Source organism: Palaemon carinicauda, chromosome 38 (genome assembly GCF_036898095.1).
Source record: "Palaemon carinicauda isolate YSFRI2023 chromosome 38, ASM3689809v2, whole genome shotgun sequence".
Classification (NCBI taxonomy): domain Eukaryota; kingdom Metazoa; phylum Arthropoda; class Malacostraca; order Decapoda; family Palaemonidae; genus Palaemon; species Palaemon carinicauda.
The window spans coordinates 25,347,731-25,375,248 of NC_090762.1; the positions used below are offsets into that span (position 1 = coordinate 25,347,731).

General features: G+C 39.2%; 1 protein-coding gene across 1 annotated transcript in view; it reads right to left on the reverse strand.

Annotated features, from left to right (window-relative positions):
- The window catches only part of LOC137630483 (gamma-tubulin complex component 5-like), a 181,071-nt gene that overhangs the window by 91,105 nt on the left and 62,448 nt on the right, over positions 1 to 27,518 (reverse strand). Inside the window, exons 5-7 of the mRNA XM_068361981.1 lie at positions 18,023 to 18,188; positions 17,283 to 17,487; positions 3,338 to 3,470 (exon numbers count right to left, since the gene is read on the reverse strand). Coding sequence (XP_068218082.1) covers positions 3,338 to 3,470; positions 17,283 to 17,487; positions 18,023 to 18,188 — 504 coding nt within the window. The remainder of the gene's footprint in view (positions 1 to 3,337; positions 3,471 to 17,282; positions 17,488 to 18,022; positions 18,189 to 27,518) is intronic.

Below are 27,518 nucleotides of genomic sequence, written 5' to 3' on the forward strand. Positions count from 1 at the left end.
GTGTTAGAAATTTCTTCTTTAAAATATTAAGATACTCTTATAATACCATTCCCAGCTTTACGCAAGCAAAAGAATGTGATATGTCCATCCATAATTCCTTCACTCTCAAATGAAGTCACAAACTCATTGCGGCGTTATCATTTATCAAAGACTAGCCCAATTTTGTACATAGACACTCAATTATCATACAAACAATGTGACAATTAAATTTTCTTCAAATCAAAACTAGATAAAGGTATATACAAGGCATGCGTGACATCACACCAATAAAATTTTTTCTTCACAAAATTACTTCCAGCACCATCATTTTTCATGTTCTCAAAGAGCAAAATCACCCGACAAAAGCACATCTAGTATAAACTCACGAGTCGTTTCAAGAAGCTCGTATTATTCTAGAATTTTGGCAAATATTTCAATTCAGAAAAGTAGTGTTGTAGTGCTACAGTATATAGTTTTCAGTACCATATCAGAAAGAGGCTTTGAATTTTTAGTACAATAAACATAGTGTATTTACTCCATAATAGGCATTATTCTCAGATACAACATTCTGTAACGTACTATATATTGATTCTAAAGACCACAAATATTCTTTCAATTCTAATGTTTACTGCAGAATATTTTTACCAACTCCTCTTGGTAGCATGTTCAAATCCACTGTCTTTAACATCCTTTTTATCTCCGTAATTTGTGTTTTGGTTTGCACTTTTAATGGAAATTTTGTGCATCACTGCTGGGGTGCTATCACAGTGCTGAATCCCTGTCTGTTTGTTGTGGATTTTTATTTGATTGCAGGTGTTAGTCCCATGTTTTTTTTTTTTTTTTTTTTTTAAGCATTGGGAAGAGAGACACCAGAAATCCCCAGACAATCACAAAATATCACTAGGAAAAGGAGGGATTCTTTTTCCTCGAGGGAGATCACACTCCGGAATAAAAAACTTGGCGTAAGATGACCAAAGGGTTGGTATATATTCCACCATCCTTCCCCTCATGATAATACATATGTGCAAGAATTTACTTGACAAATACATAATAGTTTTTGCAATTCTTCCTTGTTTTATCTGTCTTACGATGAAAGTTTACATAAAAATGACAGGGCTTTCATCATTTCCTAATAATAATAATGATGATAAAAAGGATTCAAAATATATCTCTAACCTAGAAAAAATACGTCGCAGACCAGACAGCCCATGCCTGATCTAAAGAGTGGAGCTTAGAAATGAAGTTTACCATTATCAAGTCAGATCTAGCGAGTAATGTTTCAAGCGCTTCGTACCTAAGACAGGGTCAGCAAAAATGGAGAAAATCGTTACATTCCTATAGACAATATGCTTACTGTTCCCTATGAAATCTGGGCTATCTACACCACTACTTGAGAAACCACCAAAAAACCTAGCATCAAGGCGTCCATGGGCTTGTGGGTACTCTCCTGTAGAATAAGGGCCATGAAGATGGTCTACAGCATACATACCCCAGCCTTCACCCCCACAGCCTAACTGCAAGATTCCTCTTGAAAACAAAGGTGAGGCCTATCCCAAGAAGTCAGAAAGAGAAGATTGTCTCCACCTTGAGAGGGTGATTTTTGCCAGTCTTTTTTTCTTTGCTAAAAGTCTTCCTTTTGCCTATCAGAAGGCCGTGATATGTGTAGAATTCATCTCCAGCCTCTATAATGCCCCCCCTGGTCATCAACGCCCCCCTTATGTTAATAGTAAAAATACGAAATATCATTACTAATTGTCTAATTTTTATAGTTTACCCCTTAAAAACTGTTCAAAGTCGTTTTCTCATATCAGTGACATCAAGGAAAATGGGCTCAGGGGTGACTATGATTTTATATCCAATATTTTTGTCATCAGACAAAAATCGTAATTTCTCGTTTTTTCTTTTTCGGGAGAGGGGTGTATTTCTTTGCTTGTCCTGCTCTTATGCCTTAAGTAATATAATATCTAGATGTTTTAGGCCATCAAGTGACATAATACCTACAAAAACACAGAAGGTTTTTTCCCTAAATCGAGATTTTAATTTTTGGTGAATATTTATTTCTAGGTATCCCTCCATCACCAGCCGGGCTTTCACTAAAGTTATTGCTCGTTTTTTTCTTGCTGTGTGCTTATTTACTGTTCGATTTTGATAAAACTTTGTGTGCTTGTTCCAGGTGGATAAACAAACATAATGACAGAGCGAATTTCAATTCAAGACATTAGTTTCTCACTGGTCACCAAATAACTTTTAAGTCGCTAGCTCCGATTTTCACATTTTTATTCATAAAATCCTTTATTTTCCCTGTAGGATGATAAAACTTACAGAGGATATGCCTTATTATAGTGCTAATAATGCCTGAAAATTTCATTAACGTGTCTTGATTAGTGTATTTTTGGGAAATATTTTTTACGATTGGCACCCATTCAAGGTGGCCCAACGTGGAGCCTACCCTTGTGCCAATGAAGATCCAAGTTCTCTTGCTCCTGATGCATACTCCCCAGAGACAGACCCAAGGGCATGTACGAAGCAGCTTCATTAGTCTAGGATGTCGATGGGAAAAGAAATGTACTACAGAGCTTCTTCAGCGTCATCTTGGACTTTGGCAAGGGTAACACCAGTCCTTAGTCTTCCTTTTCCTCTTCTAAGCAAAGGCTTGCCACTGAACGGGAGGCTACAATATACACCGAATACATGAGGACGATTGCAGACAATCCTGCTCTTTACGAAAAAAGCCGTGTGTGAATCTGTTGCCAATTTTTCAATAAAACTATTAGTGTCCAACTTTTCCCCATTTTTAAATATCCTGCTTTCCTTGCATAATAATGAAGGCGAAGCCAACAATCAACCACTCAAAGTACAAAAGAAAAAAATATTAGACAGCCTTTAACCTTGACACAACGGTGCATCTGTACTTGTTCTAGCATAAGAAAAAAGTGGAGTTTCTTTGACAGGAGACTGGACAGAGCTACTCAGCCACTCTCCCCACCTTTCGTTAACTACCAAATTACCTATTTTAACAGGTGTTCCTGCTCCACTGAAGACATTCCCTATTTTGAAGAATAAAAGGGTTGTATAATAATAGGAATAAATGGATAACATGAAATAGAGATGGACATCAGTAAACACAACGGTAGATGATTATTACATCTGACTCTTACCCACAAATTAACAGAAGCCACTCTAATCCCTTTTTAGAGCAAGGAATTATTATTTCCTTTAATAAAGTACTTTTAAAGCATTGTATCATCTAAATATTAGAAATAAAACTAAACATACATCAAAACTAAATTTCCCATATCCTCACAGAGCAATAGTGAATGATTCTAGAGTACTGTAATAGGAAGAATTTCAAACAAACCTTAACACTAATTTCCTTGGACATTCTTCTGGGAATACTATAAATGCTGTGTGATGAACGGAATAGAGAGATGACAAAATACAAAGCCATGGTTTTACCTCATTCATCAACCATATCAATGTACAAGTAGTTTCTGAAAAGACAAGACAAGAAAATATGACAAAAACCTTTTATAAATTAATATAAACATAAATTAATATTAAAGTGCCCTTAATATCATAATTAGTACATATTACAACAAATCACAATGCCAAATTTAAATAGGTTTCTCCTCAATTAACCCTTTTACCCCCAAAGGACGTACTGGTACGTTTCACAAAAGCCATCCCTTTACCCCCATGGACGTACTGGTATGTCCTTGCAAAAAATGCTATAAAAATTTTTCTTTTCATATTTTTGATAATTTATTTTTAGAAAATTCAGGCATTTTCTAAGAGAATGAGACCAACCTGACCTCTCTATGACAAAAATTAAGGCTGTTAGAGCAATTTAAACAAAATGATATTTTGATTATAAAATAAATTTTTTAATATACTTACCCGGTGAATATATAGCTGCAACTCTGTTGCTCGACAGACAACTCTACGGAAAAACTCGCCAGCGATCGCTACACAGGTTGCGGGTGTGCCCACCAGCGCCATCTGTCGACCAGATACCCAACTCTTATGTAAACAAAGACTCAATTTTCTCCTCGTCCCACTGCGTCTCTATTGGGGAGGAAGGGAGGGTCATTTAATTTATATTCACCGGGTAAGTATATTCAAAAATCTATTTTATAATCAAAATATCATTTTTAAATATTTAACTTAGCCGGTGAATATATAGCTGATTCACACCCAGGATGGTGGGTAGAGACCAGTAATATATGTTTACATTTTATGAGCTAAGAGTTTTTTATTTCATTTTAGAAGTTATCAAAATAACAAAAACAAAATAAATAGGTACCTGGTAAGGAAGTCGACTTGAACAATTACTCTGCCTTTTAAGTACGTCTTCCTTACGGAGCCTCGCGATCCTCTTAGGATGCTGATCGACCCCTAGGAGCTGAAGTATCAAGGGTTGCAACCCATACAACAGGACCTCATCAAACCCCTAATCTAGGCGCTCTCAAGAAATGACTTTGACCACCCGCCAAATCAACCAGGATGCGAAAGGCTTCTTAGCCTTCCGGACAACCCATAAAAAAAACAACATTTCAAGAGACAGATTAAAAGGATAAGGAATTAGGGAATTGTAGTGGTTGAGCCCTCACCCACTACTGCACTCTGAGCTACGAATGGTCCCAGCGTGTAGCAGTTCTTGTAAAGAGACTGGACATCTTTCAAGTAAAATGACGCGAACACTGACTTGCTTCTCCAATAGGTTGCGTCCATTATACTTTGCAGAGATATATTTTGCTTAAAGGCCACGGAAGTTGTTACAGCTCTAACTTCGTGCGTCTTCACCTTAAGCAAAGTTCGGTCTTCCTCACTCAGATGTGAATGAGCTTCTCGTATTAACAATCTGATAAAGTCTGACCAAGCATTCTTTGACATAGGCAAGGATGGTTTCTTAACTGAACACCATAAAGCTTCAGATTGGCCTCGTAAAGGTTTAGTACGATCTAAATAGAACTTAAGAGCTCTAACAGGGCATAAGACTCTTTCTAGTTCATTGCCTACGATCTCCGATAAACTGGGAATATCGAAAGATTTAGGCCAAGGCCGAGAAGGCAGCTCATTTTTGGCTAGAAAACCAATTGCAGCGAACAAGTGGCTTTTTCCAACGAAAATCCGATGTTCTTGCTGAAGGCATGAATCTCACTGACTCTTTTAGCCGAGGCTAAGCATACCAGGAAAAGAGTCTTATGAGTGAGATCTTTCAGGGAGGCTGATTGTAACGGCTCCAACCTGTCTGACATGAAGAATCTTAGTACCACGTCTAAATTCCATCCAGGGGTAGCCAAACGACGCTCCTTGGTGGTCTCAAAAGACTTAAGGAGGTCTTGCAGATCTTTATGTTTGGAAAGATCTAAGCCTCTATGCCGGAAGACCGATGCCAACATGCTTCTGTAGCCCTTGATAGTGGGAGCTGAAAGGGATCGTCCTTTTCTCAGGTATAAGAGAAAATCAGCTATTTGAGCTACAGAGGTACTGGTCGAGGATACAGAAACTGACTTGCACCAGTCTCGGAAGACTTCCCACTTCGATTGGTAGACTCTAATGGAAGACGCTCTCCTTGCTCTAGCAATCGCACTGGCTGCTTCCTTCGAAAAGCCTCTAGCTCTCGAGAGTCTTTCGATAGTCTGAAGGCAGTCAGACGAAGAGCGTGGAGGCTTTGGAGTACCTTCTTTACGTGTGGCTGACGTAGAAGGTCTACCCTTAGAGGAAGACTACTGGGAACGTCTACTAACCATCGAAGTATCTCGGTGAACCATTCTCTCGCGGGCCAGAGGGAAGCAACTAACGTCAACCTTGTCCCTTCGTGAGAGGCGAACTTCTGCAGTACCTTGTTGACAATCTTGAACGGTGGGAATGCGTAGAGATCCAGATGTGACCAATCTAGGAGGAAAGCATCTATATGTATTGCTGCTGGGTCCGGGACTGGAGAGCAATAGATTGGAAGCCTCTTGGTCAGCGAGGTTGCAAAGAGATCTATGGATGGTTTACCCCAAGTGGCCCAAAGTCTCTTGCACACATCCTTGTGGAGGGTCCATTCGGTTGGAATTACTTGCCCTTTCCGACTGAGACAATCTGCTATGACGTTCAAGTCGCCTTGGATGAACCTCGTTACTAGGGAGATGTCTTGACCTTTTGACCAGATGAGCAGGTCCCTTGCGATCTCGTACAACGTCAGTGAGTGGGTACCTCCTTGTTTGGAGATGTACGCCAAGGCCGTGGTGTTGTCCGAGTTAACTTCCACCACTTTGCCTCGAAGGAGAGACTTGAAGCTTTTCAAGGCCAGATGTACTGCCAACAGCTCCTTGCAGTTGATATGCATGCTCCTCTGACTCGAGTTCCACAGTCCTGAGCATTCCCGACCGTCTAGTGTCGCGCCCCAGCCCACGTCCGATGCGTCCGAGAAGAGAACGTGGTTAGGAGTCTGAACAGCCAGGGGAAGACCCTCTCTTAGGTTGATATTGTCCTTCCACCAAGTCAGACAAGACTTTATCTTTTCAGAAACCGGGATCGAGACCGCTTCTAGCGTCTTGTCCTCTTTCCAGTGAAAAGCTAGATGGTATTGAAGAGGACGGAGGTGTAGTCTTCCTAGTGACACAAATTGTTCCACGGATGACAGCGTCCCTACCAGACTCATCCACAGCCTGACTGAGCAGCGTTCCTTCTTCAGCATCTTCTGGATGGATAGCAGGGCTTGATCTATTCTGGGGGCTGATCGTCTTGTTGTTCAGCAACGTCCTCATCAGAGGGTTCCTCATCCGAAAACTGATGAGGAAACGGCAACGGAGTGGGCAACGTCTGGCTCGCTGAGTCCGGTCGCACTGGTGCATGCGTGACGGAGCCGGACGCAACATCATGGAACTGCTGCACAGTCTGTGAACTGTCAACCACCATGGGTGCGCGAGGAAGCACAGCGTCAACCCGAGACTGTCTAGACCGTCTGGGTTGTGCTGTCAACACCCTACCGGGTTGCTGAGGTTGACGCACTGCGTCAAAACAAGTCACCTCTGCTGGTTGTTGAACGTCCTGAACGTCAACAACCACCTCCGAGCGTCGCTTAACGTCAACGTGCGGCTGGCAACCCACACTGGGTCGCATCGGTGGAGGAACCACCTCAACTGGCAGACGCGAGTAGGTTACCTCAGCGTCAACAGGGCGCACAACCGACCGGTTGGAAGGTTGTTGGCCAGAAGGTTCGGTAGCAACCTTCTCCGCATTAAAGTCCTCTATCAAGGACGCAAGCTTGGACTGCATGTCTTGCAGCAAAGCCCATTCAGGGTCTACGGGAGCAGGTGCGGCAACAGACGGGGTTAGCGACTGAGGCGGTACCGCTTTCCATCCCTGAAAGCCTTGTTTATTCATGACATAATTGTACAGCAAAACTTCAAAGGCTCGAAAACAGCTGTGAAGTTGACCTGTAAAAAAAACTTGGAGCGTCTCCTGGCCAGGCGCCAGGGAGAGTGTACGAGATTTGAGAAGTCTATCTGGGCAGAGGCATGAACTCCCAAGCCGAGAACTTCTCTCGTGTCATATCAGACTCTCGCTCTATAAGCCAGTTTAAAAGAAGGGAAAGCAAAGGCTGTATCCCCCAAACTCCTCCTGGTGAAAAACCAGTCGCCTAGCAAACGTAAAGCTCTCTAGGAGAGCGAGAGAGCACTAGCTTAAAAACAACGGCTTCGAAGTAGCTAGGCCTAGTGTAAGCTCTGACGTTTAGGCGAACGAGGAGCAGCAGTTACAAAAAGATCCGGACAAAGATCCTTAAAAAAAATCATCATGATTTAATTAAAGTCCATAGGGGGCTAAGCAGCTTTAGGCTCCTCTCCATCTGACAGAGTCCTCAAGGGAATATCAGTAGGAGGGGGAACAGCAACTTCCTCATCTACAGGAACCTTGTCCGATAAAAGCTGAGTCTCAAGCAAGGGAGAGACCTACCGTGGTGGCAATGCTTTACAAGCAGAGTCCACACTCACTGGTGTATTAGTAGCGGACCAGAACGCAACGTCATGTAACTGCTTGACAGTCTGTGAACTGTCAACAACTGAACTGTCAACCACAACAGGTGCGTGAGGACGCACAGCGTCCACTCGAGACTGCTTTGACTGCCTAGACTGAGCAGTCAAAACAACTCTAGAATGCGGAGGTTGACGCACAGCGTCAAAACAAGTCAACTCCGATTGTTAGTGAACGTCTTGAACGTCAACAGGAGCATCAGCAAGTGGCATAACGTCCAAATGCGGCTGAAAAACCACACGAGACCGCATAGAGTGTGGTTCTAAACAACCTGACTGACGTGACTTAGCTACGCCAACGTCAACAGTAAGCACAAAGGAACGTTAGGTTGGCTGAAAGCCAGGATATCGATGAGATAAACGGCTAGACTCAACGGACTAATCGGCAGAAGAGTCTTCCATAAGGGAGGCAAGCATATTCTGCATGTCTTGCCATACAACCCATTAAGGATCAACGGAAATGGTTGTGGTAAGAGACGAGGATAACGTCTGTGACCGCAACACTTTGCCAACAAAAAAGACTCTCGGAGTCTGTGTTACGCTTTTGTTAGGCGGCGAGCAGTTATCCGATGACTGCATAGGGTCAGAGCTGTCCTAATGGCTGTAACCAGGACGCTGGACCTGTCCTGAAAGGACTGACTTTCGCTTAAGGGCTTCGAAACCTTGTGACAGGTTTCTTATGCGAAAAGCCTTCGAATGACGAGGAGAAAAAACGTCTCTCTCGTCTTATGGTAGGGGAGATCTTGGTAAGATACACCCGATACCATAGAGGGAAACGTCTGTTCGTTGATCAAGGCCTTTCGAACCCATAAGTCGTTCGACATTACTTCTCCCCTGGGCTTGGGAGCATGCAAGAGGTCCCGGACTAGGTGAACGACAGGCACGAACAGACGAACCCTCGGACGCAACACTGTAACACTTTGCGCATATCACTTTATCACTTCGATTTTCTGTTTTGCACTTATTTCACTGAAATCGAAACTTTTACTGATTTCTACCTGAAACACGCAATTCTACCCTTCATTAAAAGGTAGTAATTGCGAAATCAGTCGAATAATGCAAGCTCATTAATACCAGCAAAAAACAGAAAACATATTCAGTGGCTGGGAAAGAGACTAAACACTAGTTCATATAAACTACGTTTTCAATCTCTCACCGCACATAGCCTGGGGACGAGAATAAAAAACTAAAAACGTTTTATCCTTCCTCCCCGTACAGAGACTAGGGACAAGAGTAACTCGAGAACAATGTTACCCGCTTGAACGGAACGTTTTCTCTCCTCTCTCTCCCTCCGTCTCTATCTCTCTTGATTTCGCACCTAAGAGAAGAGCCCAATTATATCTCGTCAAAAAAAACATGTTATTTGACTAAAGGAAAAAACTGAAAGGTTTTTCAAATAAAAAGTTCCTTTAAAATAGAATTTAAAACATTTAAGCTAAGAAAGAATGAACAAAACGTCAGAATCGATTTACTCTTACTGCAAAGTGAAACCGTGATACACTCTCTCTCTATCGTAACGATAGAGCGCATGTTGAACGTCCTGAACGTCAACAACTGCGTAGCATAAATAAACTAAACGTTAGTTCATCTTTGAAAACAGTACGAAGACTATCAAAGAAATTCTTTCATAAAATATTACATTTAAAAAGTTTTAAATCCTTAGCTCTTTAAAAGCTATTGACGATATAAAGGGCTCAACGTTGATTAACTTCGGTTTCCAAGTTAGGACCGCCTACTCTCAGGAAAGGTCGCATATAAACAAAACATTAAAATTTATTTTCATATGTTTATAATAAATGGAAAGTTAATCGAAGAGGCCTAATAAAGGCGGAGAGATATAAAATATATAGAGGAAAATCTATAAATAATTTATAACGTGATAAGATAATTACTAAAAGCCTAAACACACTTCCGTCTAAGGGAAGGGTCGGCCATTTAAAAGTGAAAGAAAGTCCATACTCTCTTTGTCACCATAATTAAATCTATCCAAAACGAGTTCAAGATTTAAGATGAAGATAAAACACCTGCATTGTGAAAGCTCAAACCAGAATATAGTACTTCACCAATATGATGTGAAAAACTCCAGTTTAGCAACAGCGAGTAAAGTACGTCTTGTCGACACGTCGACAGAGAGAAAATTGAGTCTTTGTTTACATAAGAGCTGGGTATCTGGTCGACAGATGGCGCTGTTGGGCACACCTGCAACCTGTGTAGCGATCGCTGGCGAGTTTTTCCGTAGAGTTGTCTGTCGAGCAACAGAGTTGCAGCTATATATTCACCGGCTAAGTTAAATATTTAAAAATATAATGCAAAATTTGCTGGGAAAAAAAAAAACCCTGGGGGTTAAGGGTTGGAAATTTCCAAATAGCCTAGGGGTAAAAGGGTTAAATTCACTAAATTTGGGAATTGCAAAAATACTCATCAAATAATTCTTGATAAATAATTCTCAAATAGAATGTAGTAAATGACATCAGGAAGGAGAACCTCAAATAAATTAAAAACATAAATTATATGTTTTAAAAACTGAAGAAAGAGATAATAACTAACAATAATCTAATTTACCTAAAGTTTGGTTAACTCTAAACTTCAACAAATGCAGCCGTTTTTAGTCAACTGCTGGACAAAGGACAGAGACATGTCCTTATTCATGTCAGTGGTTTGGCATTTTCATTCCCACACTGGCCAATGCGGATTGGTTATGGTGGAGACTATTCTGATCACTCACAGCAAACCATCCTAGTATTGGTGGCTCTGACTAGTATAGCTTTGCTGATCATGGCGAGACAAAAAACCCTTTTACCACTTAATTTAACTAGGCTTTAAATAATTATGTATTTATCAATGTAATAATTGGTATAAAACTAGTGATGAAAACCACAGTAATATCTACATGTGAAACAGTAATCAGAAAAGATTATGAAATTTTATTATTCTTAATTTAGCATGAGTGAATAGTTTTCTTTTCTTATATTATTCTCCTTTTACTGAAAGGGAATTTGATTCCACACTTGGTACTTGTAATGGTAGAGCTCCTGGATCCAGAGGAATTCCATATGCAACGATTAAACATACATCTGTTAATACCAAGCTATTTGTTTTAAGCAGTATTAACAACAATTAGAATAGCATCAACGTATCCCTGCACGTCGTAAGAGGCAACTAAGAGGGACGGGATGAGGGGACTAGGAATCCCCGCACCTGTGAGACAAAGATAAAAGGGAAGGGTGAAGTGATGTTTTGTGAAAGGAGAGCAGGAAAAGCACCTGGTATGGATGGTGTGAGGGCTGAGATGTTAAAGGAAAGGGGTGCAACTAAACTTGAATGGTTAGTGAGATTGTTTAATTTATATTTCATGTCAATGGTACCAGTGAACTAGGTATGTGCATGTAATGTTACACTATACAAAGGTAAGGGAGATGTGCATGGGTGTTGTTATTCAAGGGGTATTAGTTTGTTGAGAGTGGTTGGAAAAGTACATGGTAGAGTGTTAATTAATAAGGTTGAGGATAAAAGAGAGGAGGCCATTTTATAAATACAGGATGGTTTTAGAAAAGGTAGGAGATGCATGGATCACATTTTTACAGTTAGGCAGATATGCAAGAAATATTTAGCAAAAGAAAAGGTGTATGTTGCATTCAAGGATCTGGAGAAAGCCTAAGATAGAGTTGATAAGGGAAGTGATGTGGAACGGGATGAGGTTATATAGAATTAGTGGAAGGTTGTTCCAAGCAGTAAAGTGTGTATACATAAGCAGTAAAGCGTGTGTTAGTACAGGAAATGAAGCGAGTGAGTGGTTTCCAGTGAGAGAGGGGATGAGACAAGAGAGTGTGATGTTGCCATGGTTATTCAATTTGTTTGTTGATGGGGAAAAGACAGGAATGTGAGTGTCCCTATGGTTGTTCAATTTCTTTGTTGATGGGGGTGAGACAGGAATGTGTGATGTTGCCATGGTTGTTCAATTTGTTTGTTGATGGGGCTGAGACAGATATGTGTGATGTTGCCATGGTTGTTCAATTTGTTTGTTGATGGGGGTGAGACAGGAATGTGTGATGTCCCTATGGTTGTTCAATTTGTTTGTTGATGGGGGTGAGACAGGAATGTGTGATGTCTGCATGGTTGTTCAATTTGTTTGTTGATGGGGCTGAGAAAGATATGTGTGATGTCCCCATCGTTGTTCAATTTGTTTGTTGATGGGGAAAAGACAGGAATGTGTGATGTCCCTATGGTTGTTCAAATTTTTTGTTGATGGGAGTGAGACAAATGTGTGATGTTGCCATGGTTGTTCAATTTTTTTGTTAATGGGGGAAAGACAGGAATTTGTGATGTTCCCATGATTGTTCAATTTGTTTGTTGATGGGGCTGAGATAGATATGTGTGATGTTGCCATGGTTGTTCAATTTGTTTGTTGATGGGGAAAAGACAGGAAAGTGTGACCCCCATGGCTGTTCAATTTGTTTGTTGATGGGGCTGACACAGGAATGTGTGATGTTCCCATCGTTTTTCAATTTGTTTGTTGATGGGGAAAAGACAGGAATGTGTGATGTCCCTATGGTTGTTCTAATTGTTTGTTGATGGGAGTGAGACAGAAATGTGTGATGTTGCCATGGTTGTTCAATTTGTTTGTTGATGGGGGGTGAGACAGGAATGTGTGATGTTGCCATGATTGTTCATTTGTTTGTTGATTGGGATGAGACAGATATGTGTGATGTTGCCATGGCTGTTCAATTTGTTTGTTGATGGGGAAAAGACAGGAATGTGTAATGTCCCAACGGTTGTTCAATTTGTTTGTTGATGGGGCTGAGACAGATATGTGTGATGTTGCCATGGTTGTTCAATTTGTTTGTTTATGGGTGGTGAGACAGGAATGTGTGATGTTGCCATGGTTGTTCAATTTGTTTGTTGATGGGGAAAAGACAGGAATGTGTGATGTCCCTATGGTTATTCAATTTGTTTGTTGATGGGTGTCAGACGAATATGTAATGTTGCCATGGTTGTTCAATTTGTTTGTTGATGGGGGGTGATACAGGAATGTGTGATGTTGCCATGGTTATTCAATTCGTTTGTTGATGGGGAAAAGACAGGAATGTGTGATGTCCCTAGGGTTATTCAATTTGTTTGTTGATGGGTGTCAGACAAATATGTGATGTTGCCATGGTTGTTCAATTTGTTTGTTGATGGGGGGTGAGACAGGAATGTGTGATGTTGCCATGGTTGTTCAATTTGTTTGTTGATGGGGCTGAGACAGACATGTGTGATTTTGCCATGGTTGTTCAATTTGTTTGTTGATGGGGGGTGAGACAGGAATGTGTGATGTTGCCATGGTTGTTCAATTTGTTTGTTGATGGGGGGTGAGACAGGAATGTGTGATGCTGCCATGGTTGTTCAATTTGTTTGTTGATGGGGCTGAGACAGAAATGTATGATGTCCCCATGGTTGTCCAATTTGTTTGTTGATGGGGAAAAGACAGGAATGTGTGATGTTGCCATGGTTATTCAATTTGTTTGTTAATGGGGAAAAGACAGGAATGTGTGATGTCCCAATGGTTGTTCAATTTGTTTGTGGACGGGGCTGAGACAGAAATGTGTGATGTCCCTCTGGTTATTCAATTTGTTTGTTGATGGGGGTGAGACATATGTGTGAGGTTGCCATGGTTGTTCAATTTGTTTGTTGATGGGGGTGAGAGAGGAATGTGTGATGTCCCCATGGTTGTTCAATTTGTTTGTTGATAGGGCTGAGACAGAAATATGTGACGTCCCCAAGGGTGTTCAATTTGTTTGTTGATGGGGAAAAGACAGGAATGTGCGATGTCCCCATGGTTATTCAATTCGTTTGTTGATGGGGCTGAGACAGATATGTGTGATGTTGCCATGGTTGTTCAATTCGTTTGTTGATGGGGCTGAGACAGATATGTGTGATGTTGCCATGGTTGTTCAATTTGTTTGTTGATGGGGCCAAGACAGAAATGTGTGATGTCCCCATGGTTGTTCAATTTGTTTGTTGATGGGGAAAAGACAGGAATGTGTGATGTTGCCATGGTTATTCAATTTGTTTCTTGATGGGGAAAAGACAGGAATGTGTGATGTCCCAATGGTTGTTCAATTTTTTTGTTGACGGGGCTGAGACAGATATGTGTGATGTTGCCATGGTTGTTCAATTTGTTTGTTGATGGGGCTGAGACAGAAATGTGTGATGTCCCTATGGTTGTTCAATTTGTTTGTTGATGGGAGTGAGACAGATATGCGTGATAATGCCATGGTTGTTCAATTTGTTTGTTGATGGGGGTGAGAGAGGAATGTGTGATGTCTGCATGGTTGTTCAATTTATTTGTTGATAGGGCTGAGACAGAAATGTGTGACGTCCCCAAGGGTGTTCAATTTGTTTGTTGATGGGGCTGAGACAGATATGTGTGATGTCCCCATGGATATTCAATTTGTTTGTTGATGGGGAAAAGACAAGAATGTGTGATGTCCCAAAGGTTGTTCAATTCGTTTGTTGATGGGGCTGAGACAGATATGTGTGATGTTGCCATGGTTGTTAAATTTGTTTGTTGATGGGGGTGAAACAGGAATGTGTGATGTCCTATGGTTGTTCAATTTGTTTGTTGATGGGGGTGAGACAGAAATGTGTGATGTTGCCATGGTTGTTCAATTTGTTTGTTGATGGGGAAAAGACAGGAATGTGTTATGTCCCCATGGTTGTTCAATTTGTTTGTTTATGGGGCTGAGACAGATGTGTGATGTTGCCATGGTTGTTCAATTTGTTTGTTAATGGAGTTGTTGAGAGAGGTGAATGCTCAAGTGCTTGGTCGAGGATTGACACTGATAGATAAGAGTGATCATGAGTGAGAGGTGAATCAAGTGTCGTTTGCAGATGATACTAAATTGATTGTAGACTCGATTAGTGACAGAGTTTGGGAGGGTGTGTAAGAGTAGTTAGTTGAGAGTTAATGTGGGTCAAAATAAGGCTGTAAGACGCATGAGAAAGGAGGGAGGTGCTAGGTTCAATGTCATGTTGAACAGACAGTTAGTTTAGGAAGTACATACATATATACATATACCAAAGTACTTCCCCCAATTTTGGAGGGTAGCCTACATCAAACAAACGAAACAAAAGAGGACCTTTCCTCTCTATGTTCCTGCCAGCCTGACAAGGGACTCAACCGAGTTCGGCTGGTACTGCTAGGGTGCCACAGCCCAACCTCCCACATTATCCACCACAGATGAAGCTTCATAATGTTGATTCCCCTACTGCTGCTATCTTCGCGGTCATCCAATGCACCGGAGGAAGCAGCAGGACCTACTGGAACTGCGTCACAATTGCTTGCCATTCATCCCTATTTCTAGCAAGCTTTCTTCCCTCTCTCATCTACCCTCCTATCACCCAGAGTTTTCTTCACTCCATCCATCCACCCAAACCTTGGCCTTCCTCTTATACTTCTCCCATCAACTCTTGCATTCATCACCTTCTTTAGCAGACAGCCATTTTCCATTCTCTCAACATGGCCAAACCACCTCAACACATTCATATCCACTCTAGCTGCTAAATCATTACCTACACCCGTTCTCACCCTCACTACTTCATTCCTAACCCTATCTACTTGAGATACACCAGCCATACTCCTTAGACACTTCATCTCAAACACATTCAATTTCTGTCTCTCCGTCACTTTCATTCCCCACAACTCCGATCCATACATCACAATTGGTACAATCACTTTCTAATACAGAACTCTCTTTACATTCATGCCCAACCCACTATTTTTTACCACTCCCTTAACTGTCCCCAACACTATGTATCCTTCATTCATTCTCTGACGTACATCTGCTTCCACTCCATCATTAGGCATTAGATCAGTTTAAGTACTTGAGGTCTGTTATTTCTGCAAATGGTAAAGTGGAAGCAGATGTACGTCAAGGTGAGTTAAGGATGTAAAGTGTTGGGGGCAGTGAAGGGACTGGTAAAAAATAGAGGGTTAGACATGGATGTAAACAGAGTTCTGTATGAGAAAGTGATTGTACAAACTGTAATGTATGGATCGGAGTTGTGGGGAATGAAAGTCATGGAGAGGCAGAAATTTAATGTGTTCAAGATTAAACGTGAGGAGTGTGGCTGGTGTATCTCCATTAGATAGGGTTAGAAACAAAGTAGTGAGGGTTAGAAGAGGTGTAAGAGATAAATTAGCAATTAGAGTTGATATGAATGTGATGAGGAGGTTTGGCCATGTAGAGAATAGAAATTGACTGTCTGCTGAAGAAGGTGATGAACACTAGAGTTGATGGGAGAAGTACAAGAGGAGGGCCAAAGTTTGGGTGGATGGATGGAGTGAAGAAAGCTCTAGGTGATAGGACGATAGATGCGAGAGTGACAAAAAAGTGTGATCGCAATAGAAATGAATGGTGATCAATTGTGACACACTTCTGATAAGCCTTGCTGTTTCCTCCAGTCACCTTGGTGACTGCTAGAGTACCAGCAGTATGGGATTCAGCATATGAAGCTTCATTTGCGCTGGATGACGGGAGAGATTGGGCTGTGGCACCATAGCAGTTCCAACTAAACTTGGCTGAATATCTCGTTAGGTTTAGAGGAGCGAAGATTATTCCCCCCCCCCCCCTTTTTATGATGGCTAACCACCCCCTCACCTCCCAAATTAGGGGAAGGGCTTTAGTCAATAGATAGATAGATATTATGTAATTCTAGATTAAACATTAATTTAGAATTTACATAATAAATGTGATAATCTGATGCACCTCTTATTTTCCAACATAAAAAATTGTGCACTTTTTATTTCAAAGCTTTTTCTTTAAAGACATAAAATGACAACATTAGATATTTTCAACTCAACATTTCACTTCATTTGAGTAAAATCTATGAAGCAATTGTTGTCTTTAAAATCAAAGGTCTATGGGAGCAAGAGGGGTATAGGAGAGGACTTTCTTTCAACCGAGAACAACCAGTAATAAATAATCTGTATCTGAAGGTCTAATCTCTATCTTTTTTGTGAACTTACTTTGTTTGCCAGATATAAGTGAATTTCTAAGTATCATTATCTGAATTGGTGCCAATAGATCTTGGGAGGATAAGTAAATAAAAAAGAACACCAACCTTCATCAAAACCATGTGTAAATAAAAAAGAACACCAACCTTCATCAAAATCATGTGTGAATAAAAAAGAACACCAACCTTCATCAAAATCATTCTTTCACACACATTTCCAATGAATAAACCATACAACAGTCCCCTCCCGTAAAGCTTCAATAAGTAAAATGGCCAAATACAAACCTTGTTTTATTACAGTACGTTCTAGAGAAGCGAGGTGCATCCGGAATTCTCTCCGCCAGAATCTTAATCCGTTAACATATGCACGTAATGTTACCGGCGTTTGTGAACAGCCTGCAGATCCGTCAATGCCTCTCGTAAATAAATCCAACTCCCTTAACTGCTTTAGAGGTAAACAGAGATCCTCTAGGAGGGATATAAATGCTCCCTGAAAAAAAGAAGTTTTCAAAATAGTTAAAATCTATAGACTTTACTCATGAAATCATCAACAAAACTAGAAATTGAGGTGATTCATCAATATATATCTAACTATATGATTTCTATAAGTAAAAAGAAAAACAAAAAAGAATTTGAAGGGAAGTGTAATTAACAAAAAATAAAATCCTACTTTTTAAGTATTGCATTAATAATGTTCAATCATTCTTGAGGTTAAATGAACTACAGTATAATGAAGACTATCATATAACATAAACGAGCAATCAGAGATTTCTGACCTCGGGTAGAGGATGATGTTGACAAAAAAAAAAAAAAAAATGCAAATCCGGATCTAGAATTGGAATCTAGACCAGATCATCTTCAAAAGTTAATGGAGTCGTCAATGGCCTAAGATTTATCAGTGTTGAGTCAGAGAAACTACCACAAAAAGGGTACATTTACAGAGTTCATTGTCTTCTTAATCAAAAGAGAGCTTAACTAAATCCTTATAATATTCATAAATAATAAAATATACAAGAGAGACTTACACGAGTCAAGCTTGGAATTGTTACTTTATTTTCCATAACAAAATCTCCTTTCTCATTCAGCTGGAAGATGTGGGCAGACACAGGATTCATCAGCATCCATATAACTTCTCGCATAACCACCCACTCTGACAGAAGTTGCGATTTCTCTTCTCCTTTTGTTTTCTCCCTATTATAAAATCAAATTAATGTTTAAAAAAGACTTGAAACAGATAAATCATTTATATAAATGATATATTTCTACATTAGGTAAAATTGCCAAACAAAGCAAACACGAAATTATTCCAAAAGTTATTGGTGCTTACATGTAAAATAGAATGACAAAGGACTAATTTGGAATAATTTGCATTTTCCTAGCTATAAAAACTTGAAACTCTTTACATAGGAGTATTAGCAAGCAGGAAAAGCAGGGGTAATCAGGGAGTCACTTTAGAGGTATTTTTTGTGTTTGTCCATGTTTACAAAGTTTGGTGTAATTATAAGGGCTATGGAATAAATTTAACTCTTCCCATGTTTTCAGTGGAAAATCCGCAGGTCCGGCCCTGTGGCACAAAAATCCTAAAAATTTCAATATGTCAATCTATGTCCTGAATTGATTCAGGGAGTCACTTTAGAGGTATTTAATGTGTTTGTGCACGTTTACAAAGATTGGTGTAATTATAAGGGCTATAGGAGGAATTTAATTCTTCCCATATTTTCAGTGGAAAATCCGCAGGTCCGGCCCAGTGACTTAAAAATCCCAAAAATTTCAATATGTCAATCTATGCCCTGAATTGATTCAGGGAGTCACTTTAGAAGTATTTAATGTGTTTCTGCAGGTTTACAAAGTTTGGTGTAATTACAAGGGCTATAGGAGGAATTTAATTCTTCCCATATTTTCAGTGGAAAATCCGCAGGTCCGGCCCAGTGACTTAAAAATCCCAAAAATTTCAATATGTCAATCTATGCCCTGAATTGATTCAGGGAGTCACTTTAGAAGTATTTAATGTGTTTCTGCAGGTTTACAAAGTTTGGTGTAATTACAAGGGCTATAGGAGGAATTTAATTCTTCCCATATTTTCAGTGGAAAATCCGCAGGTCCGGCCCAGTGACTTAAAAATCCCAAAAATTTCAATATGTCAATCTATGCCCTGAATTGATTCAGGGAGTCACTTTAGAAGTATTTAATGTGTTTGTGCAGGTTTATAAAGTTTGGTTTAATTACAAGGGCTATAGGAGGAATTTAATTCTTCCCATATTTTCAGTGGAAAATCCGCAGGTCCGGCCCAGTGACTTAAAAATCCCAAAAATTTCAATATGTCAATCTATGCCCTGAATTGATTCAGGGAGTCACTTTAGAAGTATTTAATGTGTTTGTGCAGGTTTACAAAGTTTGGTTTAATTACAAGGGCTATAGGAGGAATTTAATTCTTCCCATATTTTCAGTGGAAAATCCGCAGGTCCGGCCCAGTGACTTAAAAATCCCAAAAATTTCAATATGTCAATCTATGCCCTGAATTGATTCAGGGAGTCACTTTAGAGGTATTTAATGTGTTTGAGCACGTTTACAAAGTTTGGCATAATTATAAGGGCTACAGGAGGAATTTAACTCTTCTCATATTTTCAGAGGAAAATCCGCAGGTCCGGCCCTGTGACTTAAAAATCCCAAAAATTTCAATATGTCAATCCATGTCCTGAATTGATTCAGGGAGTCACTTTAGAGGTATTTAATGTGTTTGCGCACGTTTACAAAGTTTGGTGTAATTACAAGGGCTATAGGAGGAATTTAACTCTTCACATATTTTCAGTGGAAAATCCCAAAAATTTCAATATGTCAATCTATGTCCTGAATTGATTCAGGGAGTCACTTTAGAGGTATTTAATGTGTTTGTGCACGTTTACAAAGCTTGGTGTAATTATAAGGGCTATAGGAGGAATTTAACTCTTCTCATATTTTCAGAGGAAAATCTGCAGGTCCGGCCCAAAAATTTCAATATGTCAATCTATGTCCTGAATTGATTCAGGGAGTCACTTTAGAGGTATTTAATGTGTTTGCGCACGTTTACTAAGTTTGGTTTAATTATAAGAGCTATAGGAGGAATTTAACTCTTCCCATATTTTCAGTGGAAAATCCGCAGGTTCGGCCCTGTGACTTAAAAATCCCCAAAATTTCAATATGTCAATCTATGTCCTAAATTGATTCAGGGAGTCAATTTAGAGGTATTTACTGTGTTTGTGCAGGTTTACAAAGCTTGGTTCAATTATAAGGGCTATAGGAGGAATTTAACTCTTCCCATATTTTCAGTGGAAAATCCGCAGGTCCGGCCCTGTGGCACAAAAATCCCAAAAATTTCAATATGTCAATCTATGTCCTGAATTGATTCAGGGAGTCACTTTAGAGGTATTTAATGTGTTTGTGCACGTTTACAAAGCTTGGTTCAATTACAAGGGCTATAGGAGGAATTTAACTCTTCCCATATTTTCAGTGGAAAATCTGCAGGTGGCACAAAAATCCCAAAAATTTCAATGTGTCAATCTATGTCCTGAATTGATTCAGGGAGTCAGTTTAGAGGTATTTAACCCTGGAAAGGTATGATGGGTTGTTTGCGACCCCTACAGCATTTTCAAAACCTGTTTTTTCCCCATAAATCATCAGCTGTCTCGAATATGGAAGTGATCGACCTGCAAGGGGTGACTAGTCTACATGCCATTGTCTGCTTTAGGACTGATTTTCGTCTAACTTCCCTCCTTCCCCGTTTTTTTACCCCCCCCCCCCCCCCAGGGGTCGACCTCAACCCTGAATACCTTTATAGGGGTAAGTGATCAAACAGCAAAGTTATCACATAATTATAAATTGTCGAACAGTGTTGATACTTGTTTGGTTCTTTATAGTTGGAAAGTGTGGGTGGATGGTGTGTCTACCACTTGCATGACATTGGTTTTGGCTTAGATGCCATATATTGCCATGAGGTCCATTTTCCCTCAAATGCTAATTTCTGATTTTTTTGGGTTTTTTGCAAATTTGATTTTTTTTCTATTTATTTTGAATTTATCTTCAATAATGGCCAGCAGACAGTATTCCCTCGGCATGGATGTCATCAACACACTTCTTGTGGAGTTAAAAAGAGATGATGATAATATGGAGCTTGCAACCCCATTCTTCATTCCAAGTGGTAGATTGGGCTGTAAGAGTTGTTGCGGTCTGCGGCCATTTTGTTGACATACCCGAAAGGTAAGTTGGCATATCTCTATATATTCTTGTTCTGTATAGAATTTGTGATATTTTGGTATAATTCAATGCATAAATATCATATTTTATAGGAGATACAATGGTTTTCATAAGAAATTTACATTGTGAACTAGGCCGTTATAACAGTAAATTACATCTTAGTGCACATTTTATTATGTATTTCTGTTCTAGGATAATATGAGTTTATTCTATAAAAAAATTAGCCTCTTCCTATCTCATTTGGGTACTCCAAAAAATTCATGAAATTTGGACAAATTTTATTGGCCAAAAAAATTTACCCTTTTTTTCTCATTTCAGATCTTGACTTCAATGGGTCCAACTCATTTCCAGCAATTACACGCTGTTGCTTTGCCATCTAAGAAGGTGTCCCTATAGGGATTTATGTGTATATGTATATTTCTATTTTTTGTGAATATTTACGTCGTCTTTTTTTTTGTATACTTAAATTTTTAATATATTTTCAATAAATAGTTATTTTGTAGATGGGTATCATTTATATTTTCAGTAATTTTTAGCATTCTTTGAAGTATTTTTAGCAAGTCAAACAATACAGATTGATGCATAACTAAATTTTTCCTGAATTTTTTTCGGAGTCGGGGTCGTTCACGACCGAGTATACCCTTAAAGGGGTGTCCGAGTAGCATACCTATCAAGGGTTAATGTGTTTGCGCACGTTTACAAAGCTTGGTGTAATTAGAAGGGCTATAGGAGGAATTTAACTCTTCCCATATTTTTAGTGGAAAATCCGCAGGTCCCGCCCTGTGACTTAAAAATCCCAAAAATTTTAATAAGTCTATCTATGTCCTGAATTGATTCAGGGAGTCAATTTAGAGGTATTTAATGTGTTTGTGCAGGTTTACAAAGTTTGGTTTAATTATAAGGGCTATAGGAGGAATTTAACTCTTCTCATATTTTCAGAGGAAAATCCGCAAGTTCGGCCCTGTGACTTAAGAATCCCAAAAATTTCAATATGTCAATCTATGTCCTGAATTGATTCAGGGAGTCACTTTAGGGGTATTTAATGTGTTTGTGCAGGTTTACAAAGCTTGGTTTAATCATAAGGATCTAGGAGGAATTTAACTCTTCTCATATTTTCAGTAAAAAATCCGCAGGTCCGGCCCTGTGACTTAAAAATCCCAAAAATTTCAATATGTCAATCTATGTCTTGAATTGATTCAGGGAGTAACTTTAGAGGTATTTAATGTGTTTGCGCACGTTTTCAAAGTTTGGTTTAATTATAAGGGCTATAGGAGGAATTTAACTCTTCCCATATTTTCAGTGGAAAATCCGCAGGTCCAGCCCTGTGACTTAAAAATCCGAAAAATTTCAATATGTCAATCTATGTCCTGAATTGATTCAGGGAGTCACTTTAGGGGTATTTAATGCGTTTGTGCAGGTTTACAAAGCTTGGTTTAATTATAAGGATCTAGGATGAATTTAACTCTTCTCATATTTTCAGTAGAAAATCCGCAGGTCCCGCCCTGTGACTTAAAAATCCCAAAAATTTCAAGATGTCAATCTATGTCCTGAATTGATTCAGGGAGTCACTTTAGAGGTATTTAATGTGTTTGCGCACATTTACAAAGTTTGGTGTAATTATAAGGGCTATAGGACGAATTTAACTCTTCTCATATTTTCAGAGGAAAATCCGCAGGTCCGCCCTGTAAATCCGAAAAATTTCAATATGTCAATCTATGTCCTGAATTGATTCAGGGAGTCACTTTAGGGGTATTTAATGTGTTTGTGCAGGTTTACAAAGCTTGGTTTAATCATAAGGATCTAGGAGGAATTTAACTCTTCTCATATTTTCAGTAAAAAATCCGCAGGTCCGGCCCTGTGACTTAAAAATCCCAAAAATTTCAATATGTCAATCTATGTCTTGAATTGATTCAGGGAGTCACTTTAGAGGTATTTAATGTGTTTGCGCACATTTACAAAGTTTGGTGTAATTATAAGGGCTATAGGAGGAATTTAACTCTTCCCATATTTTCAGTGGAAAATCCGCAGGTCCAGCCCTGTGACTTAAAAATCCGAAAAATTTCAATATGTCAATCTATGTCCTGAATTGATTCAGGGAGTCACTTTAGGGGTATTTAATGTGTTTGTGCAGGTTTACAAAGCTTGGTTTAATTATAAGGATCTAGGATGAATTTAACTCTTCTCATATTTTCAGTAGAAAATCCGCAGGTCCAGCCCTGTGACTTAAAAATCCCAAAAATTTCAAGATATCAATCTATGTCCTGAATTGATTCAGGGAGTCACTTTAGAGGTATTTAATGTGTTTACGCACGTTTACAAAGTTTGGTTTAATTATAAGGGCTATAGGAGGAATTTAACTCTTCCCATATTTTCAGTGGAAAATCCGCAGGTCCGGCCCTGTGACTTAAAAATCCCAAAAATTTCAATATGTCAATCCATGTCCTGAATTGATTCAGGGAGTCACTTTAGAGGTATTTAATGTGTTTCTGCAGGTTTACAAAGTTTGGTGTAATTATAAGGGCTATAGGAGGAATTTAACTCTTCACATATTTTCAGTGGAAAATCCGCAGGTCCGGCCCTGTGACTTAAAAATCCCAAAAATTTCAGTATGTCAATCTATGTCCTGAATTGATTCAGGGAGTCACTTTAGAGGTATTTAATGCGTTTGTGCAGGATTACAAAGTTTGGTGTAATTATAAGGGCTATAGGAGGAATTTAACTCTTCCCATATTTTCAGTGGAAAATCCGCAGGTCCGGCCCTGTGACTTAAAAATCCCAAAAATTTCAATATGTCAATCTATGTCCTGAATTGATACAGGGAGTCACTTTAGAGGTATTTAATGTATTTGTGCACGTTTACAAAGCTTGGTGTAATTATAAGGGCTATAGGAGGAATTTAACTCTTCCCATATTTTCAGTGGAAAATCCGCAGGTCCGGCCCTGTGACTTAAAAATCCCAAAAATTTCAAAATGTCAAAATATGTCCTGAATTGATTCAGGGAGTCACTTTAGAGGTATTTAATGTGTTTGTGCACGTTTACAAAGCTTGGTGTAATTATAAGGGCTATAGGAGGAATTTAACTCTTCCCATATTTTCAGTGGAAAATCCGCAGGTCCGGCCCTGTGACTTAAAAATCCCAAAAATTTCAATATGTCAATCTATGTCCTGAATTGATCCAGGAAGTCACTTTAGAGGTATTTAATGTGTTTGCACAGGTTTACAAAGCTTGGTTTAATTATAAGGGCTATAGGAGGAATTTAACTCTTCTCATATTTTCAGAGGAAAATCTGCAGGTCCGGCCCAAAAATTTCAATATGTCAATCTATGTCCTGAATTGATTCAGGGAGTCACTTTAGAGGTATTTAATGTGTTTGCGCACGTTTCCTAAGTTTGGTTTAATTATAAGAGATATAGGAGGAATTTAACTCTTCCCATATTTTCAGTGGAAAATCCGCAGGTTCGGCCCTGTGACTTAAAAATCCCCAAAATTTCAATATGTCAATCTATGTCCTAAATTGATTCAGGGAGTCACTTTAGAGGTATTTACTGTGTTTGTGCAGGTTTACAAAGCTTGGTTCAATTATAAGGGCTATAGGAGGAATTTAACTCTTCCCATATTTTCAGTGGAAAATCCGCAGGTCCGGCCCTGTGGCACAAAAATCCCAAAAATTTCAATATGTCAATCTATGTCCTGAATTGATTCAGGGAGTCACTTTAGAGGTATTTAATGTGTTTGTGCACGTTTACAAAGCTTGGTTCAATTACAATGGCTATAGGAGGAATTTAACTCTTCCCATATTTTCAGTGGAAAATCCGCAGGTGGCACAAAAATCCCAAAAATTTCAATGTGTCAATCTATGTCCTGAATTGATTCAGGGAGTCATTTTAGAGGTCAATCTATGTCCTGAATTGATTCAGGGAGTCACTTTAGAGGTCAATCTATGTCCTGAATTAATTCAGGGAGTCACTTTAGAGGTATTTAATGTGTTTGTGCACGTTTACAAAGCTTGGTGTAATTATAATGGCTATAGGAGGAATTTAACTCTTCCCATATTTTCAGTGGAAAATTCGCAGGTCCGGCCCTGTGACTCAAAAATCCCAAAAATTTCAATATGTCAATCTATGTCCTGAATTGATTTAGGGAGTCACTTTAGAGGTATATAATGTGTTTGTGCACGTTTACAAAGTTTGGTTTAATTATAAGGGCTATAGGAGGAATTTAACTCTTCCCATATTTTCAGTGAAAAATCCGCAGTGGCGCAAAAATCCAAAAAATTTCAATATGTCAATCTATGCCCTGAATTGATTTAGGGAGTCAATTTAGAAGTATTTAATGTGTTTGCGCACGTTTACAAAGTTTGGTTTAATTATAGGGGATATAGGAGGAATTTACTCTTCCCATATTTTCAGTGGAAAATTCGCAGGTCCGGCCGGCCCTGTGTCAGTAAAATCACAAAAATTTCAATATGTCAATCTATGTCCTGAATTGATTCAGGGAGTCACTTTAGAGGTATTTAATGTGTTTGTGCAGGTTTACAAAGCTTGGTTTAATTATAAGGGCTATTGGAGGAGTTTAACTCTTCCCATATTTTCAGTGGAAAATCCGCAGGTCCAGCCCTGTGGCACAAAAATCCCAAAAATTTCAATATGTCAATCTATGTCCTGAATTGATTCAGGGAGTCACTTTAGAGGTATTTAATGTGTTTACGCACGTTTATAAAGTTTGGTTTAATTATAAGGGCTATAGGAGGAATTTAACTCTTCCCATATTTTCAAAGGAAAATCCGCAGGTCCGGCCCTGTGACTTAAAAATCCCAAGAATTTCAATATGTCAATCTATGTCCTGAATTGATTCAGGGAGTCACTTTAGAGGTATTTAATGTGTTTGTGCACGTTTACGAAGCTTGGTGTAATTATAAAGGCTATAGGATGAATTTAATTCTTCCCATATTTTCAGTGGAAAATCCGCAGGTTCGGCCCTATGACTTAAAAATCCCAAAAATTTCAATATGTCAATCTATGTCCTGAATTGATTCAGGGAGTCACTTTAGAGGTATTTAATGTGTTTGCGCACGTTTACAAAGTTTGGTGTAATTATAAGGGCTATAGGAGGAATTTACTCTTCCCGTATTTTCAGTGGAAAATTAGCAGGTCCGGCCCTGCGGCACAAAAATCCCAAAAATTTCAATATGTCAATCTATGTCCTGAATTGATTCAGGGAATCACTTTAGAGGTATTTAATGTGTTTGCGCACGTTTACAAAGTTTGGTGTAATTATAAGGGCTATAGGAGGAATTTAACTCTTCTCATATTTTCAGAGGAAAATCCGCAGGTCTGCCCTGTGACTTAAAAATCCCAAAAATTTCAATATGTCAATCTATGTCCTGAATTGATTCAGGGAGTCACTTTAGAGGTATTTAATGTGTTTGCGCACGTTTACAAAGTTTGGTGTAATTATAAGGGCTATAGGAGGAATTTACTCTTCCCATATTTTCAGTGGAAAATCCGCAGGTCCAGCCCTGTGGCACAAAAATCCCAAAAATGTCAATATGTCAATCTATGTCCTGAATTGATTTAGGGAGTCACTTTAGAGGTATTTAATGTGTTTGCGCACGTTTACAAAGTTTGGTTTAATTATAAGGGCTATAGGAGGAATTTAACTCTTCCCATATTTTCAGTGGAAAATTCGCAGGTCCGGCCCTGGGGCACAAAAATCCCAAAAATTTCAATATGTCAATCTATGTCCTGAATTGATTCAGGGAGTCACTTTAGAGGTATTTAATGTGTTTGTGCACGTTTACAAAGTTTGGTTTAATTATAAGGGCTATAGGAGGAATTTAACTCTTCCCATATTTTCAGTGGAAAATCCGCAGTGGCGCAAAAATCCAAAAAATTTCAATATGTCAATCTATGCCCTGAATTGATTCAGGGAGTCAATTTAGAGGTATTTAATGTGTTTGCGCACGTTTACAAAGTTTGGTTTAATTATAGGGGCTATAGGAGGAATTTACTCTTCCCATATTTTCAGTGGAAAATTCGCAGGTCCGGCCGGCCCTGTGGCACAAAAATCCCAAAAATTTCAATATGTCAATCTATGTCCTGAATTGATTCAGGGAGTCACTTTAGAGGTATTTAATGTGTTTGTGCAGGTTTACAAAGCTTGGTTTAATTATAAGGGCTATAGGAGGAATTTAACTCTTCCCATATTTTCAGTGGAAAATCCGCAGGTCCGGCCCTGTGGCACAAAAATCCCAAAAATTTCAATATGTCAATCTATGTCCTGAATTGAT